The sequence below is a fragment of the Salarias fasciatus genome, chromosome 11, assembly GCF_902148845.1.
Source record: "Salarias fasciatus chromosome 11, fSalaFa1.1, whole genome shotgun sequence".
Classification (NCBI taxonomy): Eukaryota; Metazoa; Chordata; class Actinopteri; order Blenniiformes; family Blenniidae; genus Salarias; species Salarias fasciatus.
The window spans coordinates 25,051,035-25,071,959 of NC_043755.1; the positions used below are offsets into that span (position 1 = coordinate 25,051,035).

The 20,925-nt window shown below is 47.6% G+C and overlaps 1 protein-coding gene across 2 annotated transcripts in view; it reads right to left on the bottom strand.

The window, feature by feature from the left end:
• Nucleotides 1-20,925, bottom strand: part of ascc3 (activating signal cointegrator 1 complex subunit 3) — a 139,953-nt gene that overhangs the window by 50,366 nt on the left and 68,662 nt on the right. For both annotated transcript variants that reach the window (XR_003932377.1, XM_030102252.1), the window contains 3 exons: nt 7,474-7,650; nt 5,955-6,026; nt 3,275-3,409 (listed from right to left, as the gene is read on the bottom strand). Coding sequence is in view for 1 of the 2 variants with exons in the window: in XM_030102252.1 (XP_029958112.1) it covers nt 3,275-3,409; nt 5,955-6,026; nt 7,474-7,650 (384 nt within the window). In the remaining variant the exon portion in view is untranslated. The remainder of the gene's footprint in view (nt 1-3,274; nt 3,410-5,954; nt 6,027-7,473; nt 7,651-20,925) is intronic.

The window sequence follows — 20,925 nt, forward strand, 5'->3', positions numbered from 1 at the left end:
GCAGCAGCCGCTGCCACCCCGATCCGGAGAGGTGTGTTTGCGCGCCGCTGGTCCGTTTGTGGAGCATCCTGCATGGAGTGGCGGCGTCCCGGCTTCCAACCATCCACTTCAATTCCACCGCTTCTCAAACGCACCTTTCATTTCGGTTGACACAGCGGGTGCTGAAATGTATTTTAAGCCTTCCGTTTAAGAGTGTAACAGCTACCGCGTGTGTGTTGAACTGTACATGACAAACAGCTGCCTCACACCCACACACACACTCCTGTGTGAAACAGCGGCGGAGGGTTCATTCCATGAGCAGAACTCGGGGGAACGCCCTGCTCTGGTACGAACTTCATCGAAAAACTCCCAAAAAGTGAGTTCGGGGCGAGTGTGATCCCTGCGGACGCCTTCAGATGGGCGAGCCTGATTGACAGCCCCTCCAAGATAAAGCCAATTAAATAACACGGACAGGCGAGCCGGCAGCAGAGCCGCTCTTAACGCTGGATAAATAAACGCCAAATTATAGGACTGACCTTAAAGGGGCTTTATTTCACTGCATATGCATATTGGAGATTAAAAAACACCTATAAATATTAATGCGGGGCAATTTCCAGAGCGCAAATAAGCGGTGCATTATCTGTGTGTGGGCTCAGAGAGGAGGAGGACTGACAAACACTCAGAGACGAACTAATGGAGTGGACGGTCCTCATTATGTCTGGACACAGGGAGCGAATCCATTTACAGTGAGCGCACCGGCAGACGGGGTTCGAACCGGCGAACCGGAGCGGCGGCCGCTTTAACGGAGCCGCCGGGAAGCCTAACCAGGCCACCACGCACCATTTTTAGTCCCACGTAATCTCTTGTCTTGCATTTCCACTTTTAGAAAGCATGAAAAGCGATCTGATTTGTATACGTTTCCCGTTTAAAGAGAGAGAAGATTAGAGGCGCATCAATCCTCGCGGGGCCCCAGGGGGCCGCGGAGAAAAGGTTACTAAATTTATCACTGCGCCTTCTGCTGCGGCACATTTAAATATGTGGAGCTGGAATGTGACTGACCGTCCTCTGAGGGAGGCTGCGGCCCCGCCTCCGTGTGCGCTCACGGCACAGAGACCATTAATTACACACGTGCACGCTCCTCATCAAACGCACACACACTCGTGCGCGCGCATGGCGCTGTGAGTCCGGAACAATGAGATGAAGAAATGCAGCGGCCTCTTTTGTGCCGCCGCCTCGGTTTGCCTTTGACTCCGTTCTTCCCACGGCCCCCTGCTGTGCACGGCGGCGTGCGGATGTGGCGCTCGGGAGTCCGCACGCCGTTTGTGCTTCCGACATGAAAACACGGCGCTCTCCGGTTCTGCCGCCGTCCCTCCAGGGTGGGTTTAGCTGGTTGTAAACGTGGAGGATGATTCAAAATGCCGACTGGCTGAGAGGCGGCGAAGATGTCCGGGACTCCACCAATCAGGCCTCGATGGTCCAGACGGAGCCTCTCCTCAGTAAAAGGATCCTGAAGGACTCTGAGACCACGAGGAACCAGGTTCTCTGAACTGTTTGTTTGTTTCTGGAGCAACCCAGGCTGCTGACCACCTGGGGAACCCTGGAGAGCCCTGGAGAGCCCCATCCCTAGGGGAGGCAGCATCACGCTGCGGGGCTGGGACTGGGATCCTGGTCAGGGTGGAGGGAACAGAGACCTCCTGGATGAAACCTGCTCCAGAACGCTCAGGACCTCAGACTGGATCCACGGTTCACCTTCCAACAGGACCACGACCCGAAGAGCAAGAGAACCAAGGAGAGGCTTCAGGACCAGTCTGGGAAGGTCCAGAGCCCAGACCTGGACCCCTTAATGTGTGTGTCTGTGTGAAGCGACATTCCCCGTCTATCCCGCCAGAGATCAACTAACAACTGTAAAAGTGGTGAAAGGATTTTAAATGAAGAAACCTGAACTGACTGAAACTTCTGAAAATGATAAACCAGGAGAGAAAACATCTAAAACAGACAAACGAAACGGTGAAACGAAAAGGTGAAAATAGGCAAAGGAGCCAAAACGCCTAAAACACCTAAAATGGACAAAAACGAAAGCGTAAAAAAATAAAACCTAAAAAATGACTAAAATAACTCAAACTGCCTCAAAGGCTACAATAGTGAAAAAAACTTATATATAAATATTAGGGCTGGGCACGTTAACGCACTGCTTCCTTAACGCTGACAAATATTTTCATCGGGCGTTAAAGCCCACCCCCCCCCCCCCCACCTCCCAACACACACACACTGCGCTCCAGCTGCGCGTCAAAAAAAGCAAACACAGATGCAGCGATTTCTGCGGTGAAACACGGTCCATTCCTCATTTTTTTGCCATAACGAACTCGGCCGAATTATCAGAAAAATCGCGAGGAAAAGGCTGGTGTAAGGCACAAACTGAAACAAGGAGCGCAGATATGAAAAAAATGAAAGTGAAACTTAAATTGCGTCTTTTGCCAGTGCAACGTTTCGACCCGCTGGGCAGTCGTCTGGTGCTGAAGACATGCTATATAAAGTAAATTTCCCTTCAACACACAATCTTAATGAGGCACAAGTCAGTGTGACTGAGTTTATCCTGTCTTCTCTGTCTGAGGGTCAGAGATACAATGAAGTTTGAGGAAGTGTGCGTTCAGAATGAACTTCGTTTTTCATCTGCTCTGCTCCTGCTGGTGTGTGTGTGTGTGTGTGTGTGTGTGTGTGTGAGTGTGTGTGAGTTGGGTGGGATTGGGGGTGGCAATCTTGGTAAAGACTTGGTATTTTAAGTTACAAATCATATTTGATGACTTGCAAAATTATTATTGTAAAATTGTGCTTCTTACAGAATTCTTGCAAAAAAAACAAAATCTCTGTCCCTGGCTGGGGGCAGGATGATCATTACAAAGTACTTTTGAATTCATTATTGTATTTTGCGCATAATGCGATTAATCGCAGAAAAATTATGCGATTACTCGCGATTAAGAAATTTAATCGTTGCCAAGCACTAATATATATATATATATATATATATATATATATATATTATAATTCTAGCCAAAAGAAATAGTTGAAACTGCTTCATAAAATCTTGTAAAGGTGAAAAAAACTGCAGCTTTGGTGAATATAGTGAGAATTCATAAGATCGGAGTAAAGTATATATAAGGTGGAGATTCTGCAAAACTCGCTCTGATTCAAACAAAGCTTTAAATATCTGTAAGAAACTGAGTGACCAGTGGAGAAGTGTTGTTTTTCTGCTTCTCGGTGTTCCTGGGGGACGGGTGAGCGGTGCTGCAGGCCCTACCTGTTTCTCACACTGGCCGTAGTCCGCTCCCTGCTCCGGCTGGAAGAAGCACGTCTCCCCGTGGTTCTTCGCCATCTCGATCAGGCCCATGGCCGTCCTCACCGTGGCGTTACGAGCGTGCACGAACACCATCACCTGAGACACACACAGCTTCACGTCAGCGTCCGGCCGCAGCACAGGGACGGCCTGTAATGGCTGGATAAAGTAGTGATGGGGGGTTTTCTGTGGTCTAGTAGCAGCTCTCTGCTGCCGTTCAGTGGCATCTAGTGGTCACTGACAGTATGCACCGATATCGTTACATATATCAGTTACTTTTTAATAAAAACTGAATGAACAGCTAAATAAAAAGTGCAATCTACAGATCAGGAAATATGGTAGCTAGGCAAAATAGCATTAATTTGGAACTAAATAGAATAACAACTTCTACCTTTCATGAAAAAGGATCCATTTATCTAAAAATATGATAACTAAAGTAGTATTAATGTTCTAACACACAACCAGGTCATGGAAGTATCGATACTTCAGTATTTGTACTTTATTCATTCAAAGCTGACCCATCGCTGCCACCTGGTGGCAGGTTGGAGTCAAGACTCTCTACAATACCAGCGTTCACAAGCTTTATCAGTTCTTTAAGTCAATTAAAATGAAATGAGGTGGAGATATGGAAATGAATTCATCTGGAGCTGCTTTCTTCTGCGACTCCCCGTCAGGACAAACAGGCCGTGCTGCTGCTGGAGGGTCCGAGGAGACCGCCGCCGCAAATGTTATTTACCGAAGGTGTTTTATCAGCACCGCTGAGCTGTGTGTGGAAACCCCGTCTGCGGGCGTCCGCCAGCCTCTCGGCTTATTAAACCTCTTTCTGGCGAGCGCGCCTCCCCACCAGGAGGGCGCTGGGAAAATCATAAAGGAAATTTCATCCATCACATCCTCCCAGATGAAACTAATATATGTCACAGTCACTTCCTGACAGTTTAATATAGAGCGGAGCAGAGGAGGCCTCCGCCGCCGCCGCCGCCGCCGTGAGCCGGACCCGGCTTTGTGGCGCCCAGATGGAGGAAAAAAAAAAAAAAAAAAAAAAGAAAGTTGTCCGCGGTGCAGAATCCAGTCGGCTTACAAGTTGTGGAAGCTACAGAGACTCATATTAAGTGTGTCTCTGGGGGGAAGAATGGATGGGAGAGAGAGGGACGAGCGGTGCTCGGATGTGCGCGCACTCGCAATAAAGCGATGCAGACAGGATAACAACGGCGCTCAATGGGGAGCGGCGCCGCTGCAGCAGATGGGAGCTAAACGCTAAAGTCTGCATTCACAGCTCTGCTGTTCCCCGCGGGCCCCGAGACGAGGGGGGGGGGGGGAGATAAGGCCGAGAGAGACTTCAGATAGCAGGTGTTCGCTCAGAAATATTTACTGCAGGATTTCCTATTCATGGGAAAAAGTTGTGTGAAATGTGTTTTCCAGGAAAAGCTGAGTGACGTCTGGCGGCGCGCCGGCCCCGGCCGCCGCTTTGGTTTGGCGATTACGGCGAAGAAGAAAGGCTGAATGAGCACGGCTGGATGAATAATGAGGAGGCCAGACCGACTGGTGGACGGCTTCAGTTCTTCCTGCACCAGTTCTTCATACCGCCGGTGGTTCTGGGGAGAAGCGAGCTTCAGACGCTGTTTCAGAGCGGATAGATCTGAAGCCATTGTTAGAGCGTTCGCTACTCATTGGTTTTGTTCTACTCTGTGGTCGGTCCACAGAAGCGAGGCTTCTCTCACTCCTACCTGTCCTCCTGAGTGATCTGAAGCCTTCTCCTCTGCTTCCAGTTTATTTCAGTCTCTGTGGCAGCAGCACAGCAGAGGGCTCGAGAGGTGTGTACAGACGCATTTCGTGGTCCGTGTGTGGAAAACCTTTTGAAATGTTCTCTTCTCTGTATGGACAGAGTCCAACTGACCCACCCGGTGTGGACGGATCAGCTGATGCATCACAGCATCCTTCACATGTTGTGCTGCTAGCTTACCAGCGCTGACAGACCTGGATGCGTCACCAGTCCGTCACACAGAGAAAGACACTCACTCAATGAGTCGTGCTCATTTTTACACCCTTCATAAGAAACCGTCATCAGTGGAGAAAAGCCACCCACGCTCAGGGAGAACATGCAGAAAGGCCCTCTGAGGTGAGAGCGGACAGTCAGCAGTCTAATCCACCGGGAGTTCAGTCGAGTTGTGTCTTCATCTAAACAGTTGTATAAAGAGGTGACGGCCTGCTGCTAAACCAGACCCTGAACCCGCTACTCTGGATGGACTCTGCATGTTCTCCCTGGGCACGTATGGAGCTCCACAGTCTGGAGGGGTGTGTGTGTGTGTGTTTGCCTTGTGATGGACTCACAACATCATGTAAGGTTACCTGGAGCAAAGCACCAAGCGGTGAAGAAGATGGATGGATGAGACTCTTCACAACTTCTCAGTCACTGCCGTTAGACGTGCATCTAGTTAGTTGTGTTTCCATTTACTTATGTATCTACTACGTTGTTTCCAGTTGGTTGCACATCCAGTTAGTGTATCTAGTTGTTTGTGTTTCCAGCTAGTTGTGTTTGTCTTGCTGTGTATCCAGTGAGCTGTGTTTGTCCTGCTGCACACGGTGAACCAGTCATGTGAATAAAGCCGGTGTGTGTCCGTCCTGGTCTCCAGCCGCGGCGTCTCACCTGGTGACCTGCCTTCACCTGCTCCAGGACTTTGTTGTAGCAGACCTCCTCCATGTCGTGCATCTGCTGGATCTGAAGGACACAGAGCAGGGATTATTCCAGGCTGTCCTTACCAGAGAACTTCTTTTAGAGCTTCAGTTATTGTAAAATTCAGAGAGTCTCTAAAACTAAATGCTCGTGCCAAAATCCGTTTTATGACTCTCTGATTGGTTTTTAAAGCTTTAAATGGTCAAAGAGCAAATGATATATCCATGCTGCTTCTTCTGAGAGATTAAGACTCCTCAGGTCCTCAGGGGGATTTTTATATCTATTTTTTAAGCATGAACAAAAAAAAAATTAACAGTGAAGCTGCTTTTTATTATGAAATTTCATATTTGTGAGACATCTTTACTGAGGAACAGAGGGCGGCTGCAAGTGCTTATTTTACATTATTAACGGAAAGTCAAAAATCTCATGTTTTAATTAAAATTTCAATTTATGCTTTGCTCATTTTAGTTTTTTCACTTGATGTAACCTCCCTTCCAGTCTGACACTGGGTGTGCGATGTGGCGAGATTAGATTAGATTAGATTAGATTAGACAGTGAAGGATTAGAACGTTGACGATCTGGCAAAGCAGAGAGATCAGACTTCTCTGGATTCACGTTTTATGTAAAGCAGCGCCCCTGCAGGCCTTGGGCGTAACTGCAGCTTAGTGAAACACTCGTGCCTGTGGCTTCTATCCATGTACGTGCACGGAAGAGGGGAACTCCTTCCTCGCTCTTTGAGTAGCGCTCAAGTCAAATTAAAGTTTCTTCTGCCTGGTGGAGTCTGTGTGGAGCTGTGGCAGTGCTAGAAGCCGGTCTGTTCTTACTTTCTGGAAGATCCTGCTCAGTTGTTGCTGCTAAGCATCTGGTGGAGTAATGGCGGACAAAACGAAACCAAACTAAATCAGGTCAGTGGGAGCGTGCATTACGTCACATCATCTCAAATTCTCCCCAAAAAACTCTGGAGCCGGAGCGGCACTGCAACTTTCAAGTGACAATTTAGCGCTGTTAGAGGTACTTGTAATGAATATGTCAGGGCACATTGTACACATCATTGAATATCTGTAACATATTAATGGTGGAAAATAAGTATTTTTAAAGCTGAAAAACTCCTTAATGCACCTTTAATGGAGCTGGTTTGAGGGTTTTGTTGTGTAATGATCTGAATGTGTATTTGAGTAATTTGAGTATTTTGCACTATATTTGAAAAGTGCAACAAAAGCCTGCACTATATTGCCAAAAGTATCCGCTCGCCTGGCTTCACACACACATGAACTAGAGTTTCACGTCGTTCTTAATTCTTCGGTCTGCTGGTTTGTACAGTAGTTTGAGGTATTGATTGATAATGTGTTCAGGTTCTCTCTGCAGGGCGACCAATCACCTCAAATCAGATCATTAATGACCTGATGCAGTTTACAGAGCAGAACTCAGCAGTTCTCTGAAGCTCCGAGCCCGGCTGAGGGGTGAAAACAGCCCCCTGGTCCCGCTCAGTCACCTTGTTGGTGCTTTTGATTCCCACGAAGGTCTGGCCGAGCGGCACCGGCCTGAAGCGGCTGTCGAAGTAGAAGAGGCCGATGTAGGGGTTGACGTGCAGGAAGGTCGCCACGTCCAGGTAGTTGGGCAGGGTGGCCGACAGTCCCAGGATCCGGATCATACTCTGAGTGGACTCCACCTGACAGAACAGAGACTCCCGTTAGACCGAGCCCGACCGGGAGGAGGAGACGCTGCAGCAACATGGAGGTTAAACACTGAGACCACAGGAAGAGGAAGGGGAAGCAGCTCAGGCTCAACCTGAGCAAACCTGGAGACATGAAGAAACTAGAGAACTCCTGGGATTATTAAAGATCAGGAGCATGCCACTTCATGGTTTGATGCTAATATGAAGCGCCTGATTTCAGTTTGGAAACATTTGGGAGAGGCAGGTGATTTAATAACGAGCAGCACGACGTTCCTCCTCATTCTCCAGGTCAGGTCTGAAAACGTTCTGTCAAATTGTAATCCCTGTTTTCACTTCCAAACAAAACAATTCAGAGTTATGTTTTTTTTTGGACTTGAAACCACAAATAAAAATAACAACACTGAAATTCTCCAGATTTTCAACTTTGTGAGGTTTTTCCAAATACATCAAATTCAGATTCCAGGTATTTTTCTGCTGTAAGACAAAGGGCCAATGTTTGGAGTTGTGGTTGTTTGATTATTATGCATCATTTTACTGGTCCTGCCGTTTCCAGATCCGTCTAAGCCAGGGGTGTTCAACCTGCGGCTCTGGGGCCACATGAGGCTCTTTAGTCCCCCTGTAGCGGCTCTATGAATCTTCCCCACATGAAATGTAATAAAACATTTAAGTTACTTTACTATAGTTACACACCACAGTACTATTCAAAAGGATTTGCCAATTTTGGTTCAAACACGCTTTAAAAAAAAAAAAAAAGGTAAAAGTAAAATTTGGAAAAATAGCTAAAACCACAAGAAATGGGAAAAAGGAAGACAGAGCGGCTTAAAAAAAAACGGGAAATATCTGGATTTCTAAAAGAAAAAATAAACATGGTTGCAAAAAAACATGCAAAGCTGATGAAAAGGAAGTAAAATAGCTATAACAGCTTCATGCCAAAATTGTCAACAAAAAAAAAAGCTTAAAAAGAGCAAAACTGTTAAAATCAGGTTATAAAATTAGTTAAATGTCTTAAAAGGTTCACTATTCTGAAGTGTAGTTAAAACCACATGAATACTGAATATACTAAGACATAGCGGTTGTATGTGAATCAAAACTATATATGAAACTCCTTTAAAGGTTGAATGTGCTTCATGGCTCCAAACCAACTTGACACAGTGGAAAGTCACAAAAAATGTCTCTTTCGGTCCATAAGGTTGCAGAACCCTGGTCTAAGCAGTATGAGAGTCCTGGACTAACGTCAAGATGAGACTCGATCAGCACTCAGGCTCAGGAAGGACGGATGTGACCAGAAGGCCTGATTTTCAAGACGCTTTCAAATTAAAATGCAAAACGTTTGCTGTGTTGGGGGGTCCTGCTGACATGAAAACAGTAGTGAGAGTCACAGCATGGTTATCGGTGTAAACAAACATGGTTTCTGGTGAAGAACACCTGCTGTGATCCTCTGACCTCCACCCGGCCTGCAGCCTCTCAGGTACTGTCTTCAATATGTCTTCAAAAACTCAAAGAAAAATTCAATATGTTGTGCATCAAGGTGGGTGAGAGGAGTGAGGAAACAAGGGTGTGTGTGTGTGTGTGTGTGTGTGTGTGTGTGTGTGTGTGTGTGTGTGTGGTGGGGGGTGGGCCGCCCTATCTGTGAGCCTCCTGCTGGAAGTGACAGGGAAGATTGGTAAGGCCTTTAATGTGATGCAGTACCTGTCAAGCCTCCCATCAAGATAAGACCTAACCACCATCACTCCCCCTCCCCCCCCCCCCCCCCCCCCCCCCCCCCGGCCCCCACCACCTCACACACTCCACCGCCGAAGCTCCCCACTGCAGGAGTGCAACATGTTCAACATGCAGCCAGTCCGGCGGTGCACCGGACGCGCCCGCCGCCGTCCGGGCACGGCTGCCGACTCGTAAAAGAATTTACGGCGACATACGGGAGCGTGTGATTAACGGCCGAATTCGCCGTTACCCCGAGGACAGAGGCTAATGAGTCGGAGAAAATAAAATTAATAGGTCAGGATATGAAAATTAGACAGCGTGCTGATGTGTGAAGTCCGCTGCGGCGCCGGACACGCCGAGACGCATCCAAACGCTAATATTAAGAGAGAGGAGTCACACACGCACACACACACACACACACACACACACGAGACACAAAGCTGGATTCAACTCAGGGACAGGACTGAAGCAGCTGCCAGGGCGAATGCTCTGTATCTACATGCTAAATGGACGAACTGGAAGAACCTGACTGAGCAGAGAAGAACGAGGATCTGCATGTCAACTCGTCTGACCAATCAGGTGAGTCCTGCTGCACCACAGCCCCGCCCACCTGCCACATATTCCTTAACTATTCATTGAAGTTGCTCAGAGAAATCTGATCGAGGCAGGAAGTTGCCGTCCTGAATCCCCTGATTGTAAAATGAAAATAGAGAAAGAAATAAACAGAAAATGTCCAAAAACAAGACAACGCCAAGCTGCTCCTCCTGCTGGTGGGAACTGAACACACACACTGACGGCATCGCTGCACTCACCACAAGGCAGTTCATTATTTCAATATTCAACACTGTAACAGCTGATGGATGAGCGCCACCTGCACAGACTCCAGCCATCGATGGAGGGAGTAATTAAAGGCAGCTTAGGCTCTGTTTACATGACAACACTTAGAGTTTTATGTTTTCATTTCAGAGAAGTAGTTGGTCCACTTTTTACATAATGAACCCACCTGTGTGCTCACACAGAGAACAGTGAGCCATAAACATAGTTTTGTTCTCCTCAGGTCTGTGTGTAGAAGAGTCTCCCTGTATGCAGACGATGGTGTGATAAATGTTCCTACACGTCACGTTCATTATAACGAATGAGTGAATCCGTCTCGCATACGCTGCAGCAGTGATTTAAGATGTAATGTAACCATGGAGACGGAATGTTGGGAGCTTTTTCCAAAAAGTTGTTTTCAGAGACTCCATTGTCATGAAAATGGAGACTTAATAAAAGCCAACAATTAAAATGATGCAAAAGTTAATTTCCCAAGTAACTTGTTACTTCATATTTTCTCAAACTTGTTTTTATTCCATTACTCTTTAAAGTCGTGAGCTGCAGCGGTAATCAAGTCAGAGTTTTCAGTGACTTCCACAGCAGTTCTGATGAGAACCTCAGCTGTCAGAACCAGTGGAGATCAGTGGAACCCACTTCTCGGTCGTGTATCTTCACCGGATGGCCTCCAAATTCCTGACTTCTATCGAAACGATCAATAATAAGCCCTGTTCAGCAGCAGCAATCACTGACTGAATAATAGTTACTAAAAGGTAACTAGTGATGTGATGAGATGATCCTTCAGGATTTACGGTCATTCATTACAAAAAGTAGAAACAGTGACTTTGTGGAGTGAGGCCAAGACGTGAAAACAATTTAGAGGATTCAACAAATCTCATTTGAAATGAAAGTTTTATTTGAAACAGGTGGGTGGGTTTTTCTGAGTTGAATTTCCCATTTGAAGGACAGAGTTAATAAATATAGAGGGAAATTAATTCTGTCTCTTTTCTTTCACCCTCTAATGTCCCTGTCAAACACCACAATAAATAAATTGAAATGGAAAGCAGATTTTTGAGTAAACTGCATTGTTGATCCATTTGTTTGGGTCAACCACCCTCTTCTCTCAGTAATATTCTTTATTCTTCTTCTAAGTCCAACAGGGGTCATGTGACTACAATAAAAGCGTCAGATTGGGAACTGGAAGGACTGTAAACACCTGTCCCTGTGTTCACTGACTGGAGCTCTCCAGGTGTAAAACAAGGCGTTGAGAAGAAGCTTCTGGAAGCGTCTGACATCTCAGCAGCCCGTTGGTTCTCATCAAGCGAACAAACTCATAAAACACACGCACGCACGCACGCACGCACGCACGCACGCACGCACGCACGCACGCACGCACGCACGCACGCACGCACACACACACTTTTCAGCCATTAAAAATCACAGGAAGGCTCCTAATGCACCTAATTATCAGAGGTCTTCCTGGACTCAAACATTGCGCCGTGAAGCAGGAGTCGGGCCGCAGAGCGCCGCAGCAGAGGCTTTGTTCTGCAGGTAACTGGGACTTTAATCCAAAGCCGGGGACATAATTGGTGGCGGCGCGCCGGGCCGGCCGGACGCCGCCGCAGCCCAACAGATCCCCGGTACCAACATCAAAGCCACCAGCGGCCCGGCTCGACGGCAGCGGCAGGAAAACAGAACAAACATCACTTCGTTTACAGGGATTTCCATATTAATGTGTCTGAGGAGGCAAAGCTAAGCTACCGAGAGAGGGAGAGAGAGAGAGAGAGAGAGAGAGAGAGAGAGAGAGAGAGAGAGAGAGAGAGAGAGAGAGAGAGAGAGAGAGAGAGAGAGAGAGAGAGAGAGAGAGAGAGGAGTAGCTGCAGTGACTCTTTAGCACTATCAACCACAGACCACTGTCAGGTGAGGAAACAAGGAGGAGGAAGAGGAGGGGGATGGAGAGGAAGAGGAGGGGGAGAAGAGGAAGAGCAGGAAGAGGCATGTTGGTGTTAAATACGTTACAGTCTTCACAACTAAGTTACTCCAAAAATGACATTTTTCTGACTCAGATTGTTGAGGAGTCAAATCTGACAGAAGAATCTGATGTACTGATACTTGAAAAAAATCATTTAATAAACCTGAATTTGTTGTGCAAACATTTAAACATTGTATATATTGCTTGATTGATCCACTAGATCATTGCTCCAAACAGTGATATGTGAATAAAATGTGACGGTAGAAACCCCGCCACTAGTTTGTGTGATTTGAGGTTTAATTAAACAACAGCCTCCACGCTGTAAAACTGTCTGCTTCACTCTCTGGTTTTTATAACGACGACATCCTCAGGAAGCAGAAATACTCCAATAATAATCTCCACAGTTATTGGACACAGCTCGTAGACATGAGGCAGGAAGCGGGGAGTCTAATTATTCCTGAGCCTGTTTCTCCAAATAGCCGCTCTCAGCCTCCTGAAACTCTGCTAAAAACGCCGCAGCGCGTCTCTGGAGTCCGGACCAACAGGGTTCCATCTAATCTATCATCTTTAGCAGATCCTCCGAGCACGCAGGAGGTCGTCCACGTCTGGCTTGACCTTCACAGTGCTGTGTGAGCGCACAATGGAGCCCGATCCACGTGATTCCCCCGTGCACCGGGGCCGCACTGCAGCCAGGAGAACACAACACAACAACACACACACACACACACCTGGTGACATGCTCTGTCCTCACCGTGAACACACACACACACACACACACACACACACCGGCTGCCACACACACTAAATGTGGATTAATGAGCCACTGAAAAACAGCCCCGGCTCCTCCTGTCTGACTGGAAGAAAACAAGAAAACAAGGCTTTCTGGGATTTTAATGAACACAAACTGAAATTTGTTGTCTGCAGAATGAAAGTGACCGGATGAGGGAATTCTCTGTTTTTTCTATCAACCCTTCAAACCTGCTGCGAGCTCAGAACTGAAATAAAATCAGTGTTTTTCCTGAAAGTGACGTTTTCAGTGAGACACAGCTCACTGTGTAATTCCTCTTTTCGCCACATGGCGGTTCAGTGAGTGAAGGAGGAAGCAGCAGCGTTTACACAACCAGTGACAGGGCATCGATTTTCTGTTTCAGCTTCAGTGAAGGTTTGCGTTTACACATCAACATTCTGAAAACGCTGCGGTCTTCTCGCTGGCCATGGATTGGCGCCGTGGCTTGTTTTTCTTAATGCTTCAATTTCAGTTAATTGTGCAGCGCTGTCATGTAAACGTAGCTCTAAAAAAGCAACGACAGTTTCGTGTTTTCACTTCAAAACATCATATAAACGGCACCTGAAGTGCAAATCAAGGCTTGGAGATTCAGTTTGACACGAAGAGATGAAGGCTGAGACGCACCTTCTACTCAAACACGTTTTCTACTTCTCTGCATGTTTGGTCTCATGTTTTAAACTCTAAATCTTTCCAGAGAATTACCATAAAGCTGCTGCACTAAACGCTCGTTTCCACTTGGTTCATGTTTGAAACATCCACATGTGAGAAGAGCTTTCAAAATAAAGCTTGACTGGTTTTATTCTGCCTTCCGTTCCTCAATAACTAAATCACTGAAAACTCATAAACCTGGTAATTAATATAACTTTAAAGACACGGGACGACATAATAAAGTTCTGTATTTTTCTATTATCATTAGCGTGGTGGATTTTAATTCCATTAATGAATTGAGCTTCTCTCATAGATTTAGTTGCTAATAAAGTCTTTGAGCATGTTAGATTTTAAATGTTTTATCTTCAGCTGTACAGAGTGATCAGGCAGGTAATCTTTTGTTTTTGAACATCTAGTAGTTTTAAAAACATCCGGAGTTCAGAGCAGATCACAGGAGGCTGGATTACCTCCGTTTGTAAATCAGAGACGGTCAGTCGGAGCCGTGTGGTCAACCGTAAAACGTCTTCATTTATTTTAACACTTCTCTTAAAAAATGAAAAAAATTCACGTGGCACTTTCCCCTCGTACGTTCTTTTAAACTGAGGAGAATTGATGCTTAATTACAAAGTTCTTCAGTAATAAATTATGATAATGGCGCCGACCCTCGAGAAGTTTCAATCTGCAGGTCGGGGGAAAAATGCATTAATGCCTCTAATTAATTTTCACTCACATAATTCCTCGCGTGATAATTTATTCCACATCTTCTTGAGAGTGCACTCGTCAGTCCATTTTCCTTCATTTTATCTTCTTTATATGTCGCAGTCCAGCCATTTTCTGAAGTTTGTTACCGTGCAGTGAAGAGACGGCGTGGATTACACAGCTCCGGGTTATATTCTCAATCCACAGGATGAACTGCGGAGCTGGCCGGATGTCTGACTGAATCTAAAGTCCAAGCAGCAGACAGTCTGCTCTGGTGGATCTGTTTAGACGACCATCACGCTTTGCGGTCACACAAAGCTTCCGTGAAGAAGCAAGTCCGCTCTTTGTTCAGGAACGAGTCGTGCACAGAGCAGAGGACGGTGCTTCGCAGCACTTCTCCGCCGTCCGGCCGCAGGTCAAGGCCTCACCGAGCAGCAGCGATAAAGAAAGAGCGGAGGGAGGAAGGAGAAGTGCGCCGCTGCTTCTTTTACAGCGGCTCAGCACAAACTCAGCTCGGCGGCTGGAAAACAATTACCTGAAGGCAGAAGAGTTCACGGCCGAAACACGATGGCTTGAATGAGCGAGAGAGAACGCGCACGAGGAAAGTGTGTAAAACCGGGTTAGTTATAGCTCTGCTTCGAAAACTGAAGGATCGTGAGATAAAACCTGATTTAATGAATCAAAACTCTGAATCTCCGATGTGTCGAAGCCATGGAGGCTCCAAAAACAGAGTCAGTCCAAAAACACGAAGGTGAAGCAGGAAACCGGAGCTTCCAGTGTAGAATCCTTCGTTTCTACAGCGTTTAGCCAGAATGAAGAGTTTCTCTTCATGTTGCGGTGTTTATCCACCCAGCCCTCTCGCTGTGCTGGACGGGCGGCGTCCCTTCAGGTCACCTTCAGCTGGGGAGGAAGCGACAGACTCGTGGAGCTGTTCGGTTGTAACGGATGTCCAGGTTTCAGCTGCCGCGGTCCTCCTTCCTGCCCGCCTGCCGGAGCCGGCGCCGCTGCCGGCGACACCTCGGCGTCTGCTGGGCGGCTGCCAGCCGGCTGGCACGCAGCACAACACCTGCTCTAATACAGTGTTTTCGGGGGCGTTACCTCTGCTATTAAACAATCTGCCAAGTGCCGGATCAGGAGCGATTCATCATCCGCCGCGGCGGGGGAGCGGCGCGTTTGGACGGCCGAGAACGTTCCGACTGTTATTTGCTCAATAAATAAATAGGAAGAGAAATTCCGCGGACCGTTTTCTTCCCCTCTGCTTTGGAACAAGGCCGCCGCTTCACCACAGGGTCGACGACGGAGGTCAGAGCGGAGCCGACCGGAGGGGGAAGGCCTGATTCCGACTGCAGACACAAACCCGACATGAAGGCTCAGCACAGCCTGTGCGCCACTAAAACCTCTATCGACACATTCCATGTGGAATCGAACAGAAGGGGATGCAAGCAGGCCAGATTTCAGCCACGATGCGTCTGGAGAGCGATTGTGTCGTGAACCGATCACTTCGTGGACGCAGTGTGTTGAAGCGCCGCGGCCTCGCTGACGAAGGAAACGGCGGCGGCCAGCCTGTGAAGCCTGCTGGCAAAACGCCGCGACAGTCAAGTGGCGTCAAACGGCAGCGGCGCAGCCTCTGGAAGCCGAGGCGGATACAGTGCTCCGTCAGCTCTTCTGCGGTAATATTGTCTAAACCTGCAGATAAAGGGGCTGTGAACCGCGTAAACAGCGGTCACATGTACCGACCGCTTTTCAATTACCGAGCGGTTAACCTCGGAGGAGAGGTCGCCGCCGCCGCGCAGCACAGCGGATCGTCCCCGCCGCCGCGCTTCACCGCTCCTCTCCGGTCAGCCTCGCTCGGCTCCAGCTCGGCCTTGGATTTCTGCCTCTGCTGATAATGTTGCTCAAACACTCCAGTCGCATTTCAACGGGTCGTTTCATCCGCGTGCCGACTGCTCGCCTGTTTACCCGCTAAAACATGGATTTAAGATTTTAGTTTGAGATGTGGTGAAGTTAAAATGAGCTTAGCCATGGCCAGCCACCGAGATGAACTCTGACAGAGTGCTTTAATAAAAAGAAAAACTGCCTCAATTTGACGCCATCAAAGAACGAACTGCTGAAAAGATCCAAAACATTTGAAACTATCTTGAAGGCTAAATTCTAATTTGACTCAAACATGCTCTGATCTCTGCTAAAATCATCAGCATCTACCTGAGACTGTGTCAGACTCCTGACTGACACTGAAACAGAACTGATTCCTGCTGGGACAGCCAACCCTGCCCTGCGGCATCTGGAAACCTCTGCAGTGAGTCAGAGCTTCTGTGAGTCAGTCACCATCATGAAGCAGCTCGTCCTGATCTGGGACTAATTCCTCTGAGGCTTCAGAGTCCGGCGAAGACCTCGAGCCGTGGCAAGTTACTCAAACCAGTCCGGACATTTCAATATTTCATAGATCGGGTCAAACCTCAGCCTTCATCTTTACCATGAGGGAATCATGTACGAACTAACAGTCAGTAACATCAGTTTAAACGACCCAGACAACCATGCAGCCCCTCCGGAGGTCTTTGTTCCCACGGTTCCTGTTTGGAGAACGTGACTGCACCGGACCAGGTCGGATCAGGAGATTCTGATGGAACAGGGTCCGTTCAGATGAAAACCATCCATTGACCCACTGACTGAACGGGAGCCTGTCGATCTGATCCCTCCGGTCTTCAGATCATTCAGTCAGGAAGAATGCGGCTCTAACAACCTGTAGTCCTGCTCTGCCCGGATTTGCCATTATTGTCAGTGTCACGTGTTTGAACATGTCGGCGCTCAGTTTGATCAGCTGATCTCAAAGACTGTCGCCGATCGCTGAAAACACAGCCGTCACCAGAGGTCTGCCGCCAGACATCCCTCAGCGGACGTGAGCGCCGTTCCTCTGACCCGTGCTCCATCTGCAGGGTTGAAACCAAAAGGGTGACGCCACCCGCGGAAATATCGCCGGGTGACGATAGGATGATCACATTAAGGGCAAGATGGACAAACTCCGCTGATCTCTGACGCAACGGCACGGCGGCTCGGCTTTCATCCAGGCCTCACATCTCCACGTGAGAATCCACCTGCTCTTCACCGCTGCTGCACGATCCGCAAACATCAAGGCCGATATTTATTTTATTTCCACTTTGATTATCTAATCTCTAAAGGGTTTGATTTTAAAATAATGGTATTTCTCTGCCGGCCTTCATCCTCTCATCTATATTCTGACAGTTTGTAAACTCTTTCAGTCCCGAAGTGGAATCTTTATTTATGACGGGGATGGAGTCTGGCTGCGATGATGAGATATTACTGTCGATGATGCTTTGCAGGTCGGCCGGGTGAGTTATTAACTCTGAGAGCAGCTATAAATAAGCGCTAAAGAACGGGGGAGTCTCGGGCGAGGATGGCTGCTCCTGCCTCATTGCCATGTGATTTACACCGCCGTTACATCCTCGTCTCCACCGCCGCGCCGAGAGCGGGAGGCAGGGCAGGGTTTATCTGCAGGTTCATGTCAAATCTACACAGATTCTCCAAACAACAAGGGTTCAGACCGAGCCGCGCAGCGCAGCGCCAAGGACGGCAACAGCCAGCTCTTCTGTGGAGGAACATTTAAGCATCTAAAGGTGAACTGCAGAGACGGACGTGAGGATCTGAACCAGAGGTCTGCAACCCCTGAAGCTGCAGCTGCTCTGCAGAGAATCCAGGACGCTCCAGGAAACGACACGAAATAAATAAACATCTGCTTTCATTCTGAGTTTAGTCGCATTCTACATTGATTTTTTCAACAAGGTCTAATCTTCAGAATGAAAAGAGATAAATAAGATAGAGGGAGAAAAGGAAAAGAAAAAAAGGGAACAAAGAAAAGTGGATGGACTTGTCCTCTTGAAAGGACAAGAAAGAAGAAAAAGAAAAGGAAAAAAGAATACAAAAAGAAAAGAGAAAGTAAAAAAGAAAACAGGGAACGGAGAAAAGGGCAAAAAACAATTAGTTAAAGGAAAAACAAAAATTAGGAAAGAACAAAAACAACATAAAAAGAAAACAAAGATATTTTTCAAAAACGACAAGAAGACAGTAAAACAGAAAAGAGGAAAAGAAAAAAGGGGAAAGGAACAAAACAAACAGACAAAAGGAAAAGAAGTCAAAGGAAAAATAAAGCAAAATAAGACAAAATGGAAAATAAAATTGCAGAATAGCTAAAGTGCTAAACTCTACCTCTGACACGTCATTAAAACAGCCTTCTTCTCTCTGTATAGCGATTCTTTTCTTCATAATTAAAATGTTTTTTGTCTACAGACACATTTTATTTGGTGGTAAACCTTGGCGACGGCTCCTCTGGTCCTACAGGTTTCTGCTCTCTCCAGTCTGAAAGCCTCCGTTTGCGTCTCCTGAGCGGTTTATTAATTCGAGCCGTGTGACAGCGGTTCATCAAACAGGACGGGACACTGCGCCCCCCCCCCCCCCCCCCCCCCCCCCCCCCCCCCACCCCCCCTCCGCTCTCCGGCCCACATTTCCATGATCACTGGCTGCGAGGAATCCAGCGGCGCCGGCGCTCAGACACATGCCAGTCATCATCAGGGGCAATCAGCTGGGAGGGCGGCGCGCTGATTAATTTCCTCCTTCCAGCAGAAAGGCGCCGCCGGGACATTATCAAAGCTATGATAAGGAACGACATGAGAATGTCATCCGCTGATTATCGCGGACTGAGCTCTCCGTTCTGGGGATTGGCCTGGGTTTTTGGAGATGTGCTCATGTGATGAGTGTTTGGAAAGAAACGTGAATGGAATGTGTTTTACAAGTTTCCTGTGGCTTCAGGTTTGAAAAACGCGTTAAAACAATTCTGTAGTAAATGTGTGAACGGACTGTCTCACAAACTCACATCCAGATCAAGTTCCGTTCACACGCCAACGTTTTCCAGTGACAACAGGAAGCCTGTGCTGCGTTTTGAGAGTGTGTTGACGCAGCAGCGGTGCTCGGAGTCACTGGAAATGGGTGGAAAATGCTCCGTCTTGAAAAGGTGTGGACTCCGACTCCACGCTACGTGCACGCTATGCACACAGGAGTAGATGCACAGTAAGAAAAATGGCGGCCTCCACAGCGTAAACACATGAGCTGAGCTCGGCTCCGTGCTCGTTTGCTGAATTCCGACTGCAGCAGCCGACATCTTGATCAAATCAACAACAGTTGAACTCAACTGAAATGGATTTAATTATATAGCAACAGATCTGCTCCAGTCATCTTTTCCAGAAGAGGAACCCAGACAGTCCTCAGCACCTCAGCAGGAAGCAGTGGGGAGGGAGGGAGGGAGGGAGAGCTCCCTCGCTGGGCGGCGCCTCCTGCAGTCCTCGGCGGAGCAGCTGGGAGATCTGCTGGATAAACGTGGGGAAACGTGGCCGGTGACTGCAGCGTGACGTGCACGGCTGCTGCTCGCTGCTTCGCTTCTCTTTCAAATGTTAGAGAAGAAGAAGTGCAATTTGGCAGGAGGGATGGAAAGAGAAGGACTTTCAGCACACCGGTCTGAGTGATGAGGGGTTTTTCATCTCAACACGCTGTCGATGCTTCAAATCCGTCTGTACTTTGCCTCCAATGTGTTCAATAGCAGTGTTAACATGCAGTTTATACTGGAGGCCAATCAATGCAGAGTCCATGGTGAAGAATATCAACTGCCCTGCTTTACTGCTACTATTCCACTTCAGTTTGAGTTCAGAGTCTGCATGACTTTCCCTGAAACCCAGGAATGAGTGCTGGAATGAAAAGGTGTTGATCCTACTGGCATGTGCAGGTCGGACGCAGCTAATTTCTCAAAATCAACTCGGACGGTGAGACATTCACCACACCCGTCACCTGCAATAACACTCCTCACTTCTTAACTGGTTTGGATTTCCACTTCCTTCTCTGAGACCAAATGCAGTTTTACTGTCCATCGCTTTGACTTCTGCACTTCTCACCCGCAGGGCTTGATTTCTGTGCTTTTGACTTGTGCTTCCTGCCGGCTGCCACCGGGTAAGACGTCTGGACACAGCCGAGCAACAGGACTCCTGAGCAGCTTCAAGAAGTGTTTTGTCAAAAAAAGACACGATGTCTGCAGAATGAAGCTCCAGACGGAAACAGGAGCGAGATGCAGAGCAGGGGAGTTCAGATCAGGAGCCACGTCCAGGTGTGTCGTCTGGAGTGCAGCAGCAGAGTAGAGCCTTGGTAACCTTTGAATTTCAACTTTAAATTTGTTCTGGTTGTGATGCAGAGTCCACAAGACCACAAACCAAACCACTACTACAGAAAACCACTACAATCTCAGCATGAGGACACCTGCAGCTGTTGCATTATGGGTGTTCGTGGCTTTGAGGCTGGTTTGATAGCAGCCAGGTAAAAAAAATTGATTTTTTTAAACTTTAACCATTTGCTTGGTCGGCCGGATTAGAGCCTCCTGTGGGCCGGTTTTGATCCACAGGCCTTATGTTTGACACTGTTGATCTCTGAAGATTACGGTGAAGAAACTCTTCTTCACCCAGAATTCTCTGGGGTTTGTCGCACGCCCTTGAAAAACAGTCTTTTTATCGGGCTGATGTTCACAGCACCAGAGGAAGCCTCCTGTCGCTGAACTGATAACTCTTCAAGCAGAAGTGGAGAAAATCAGGAATGTTGGCCA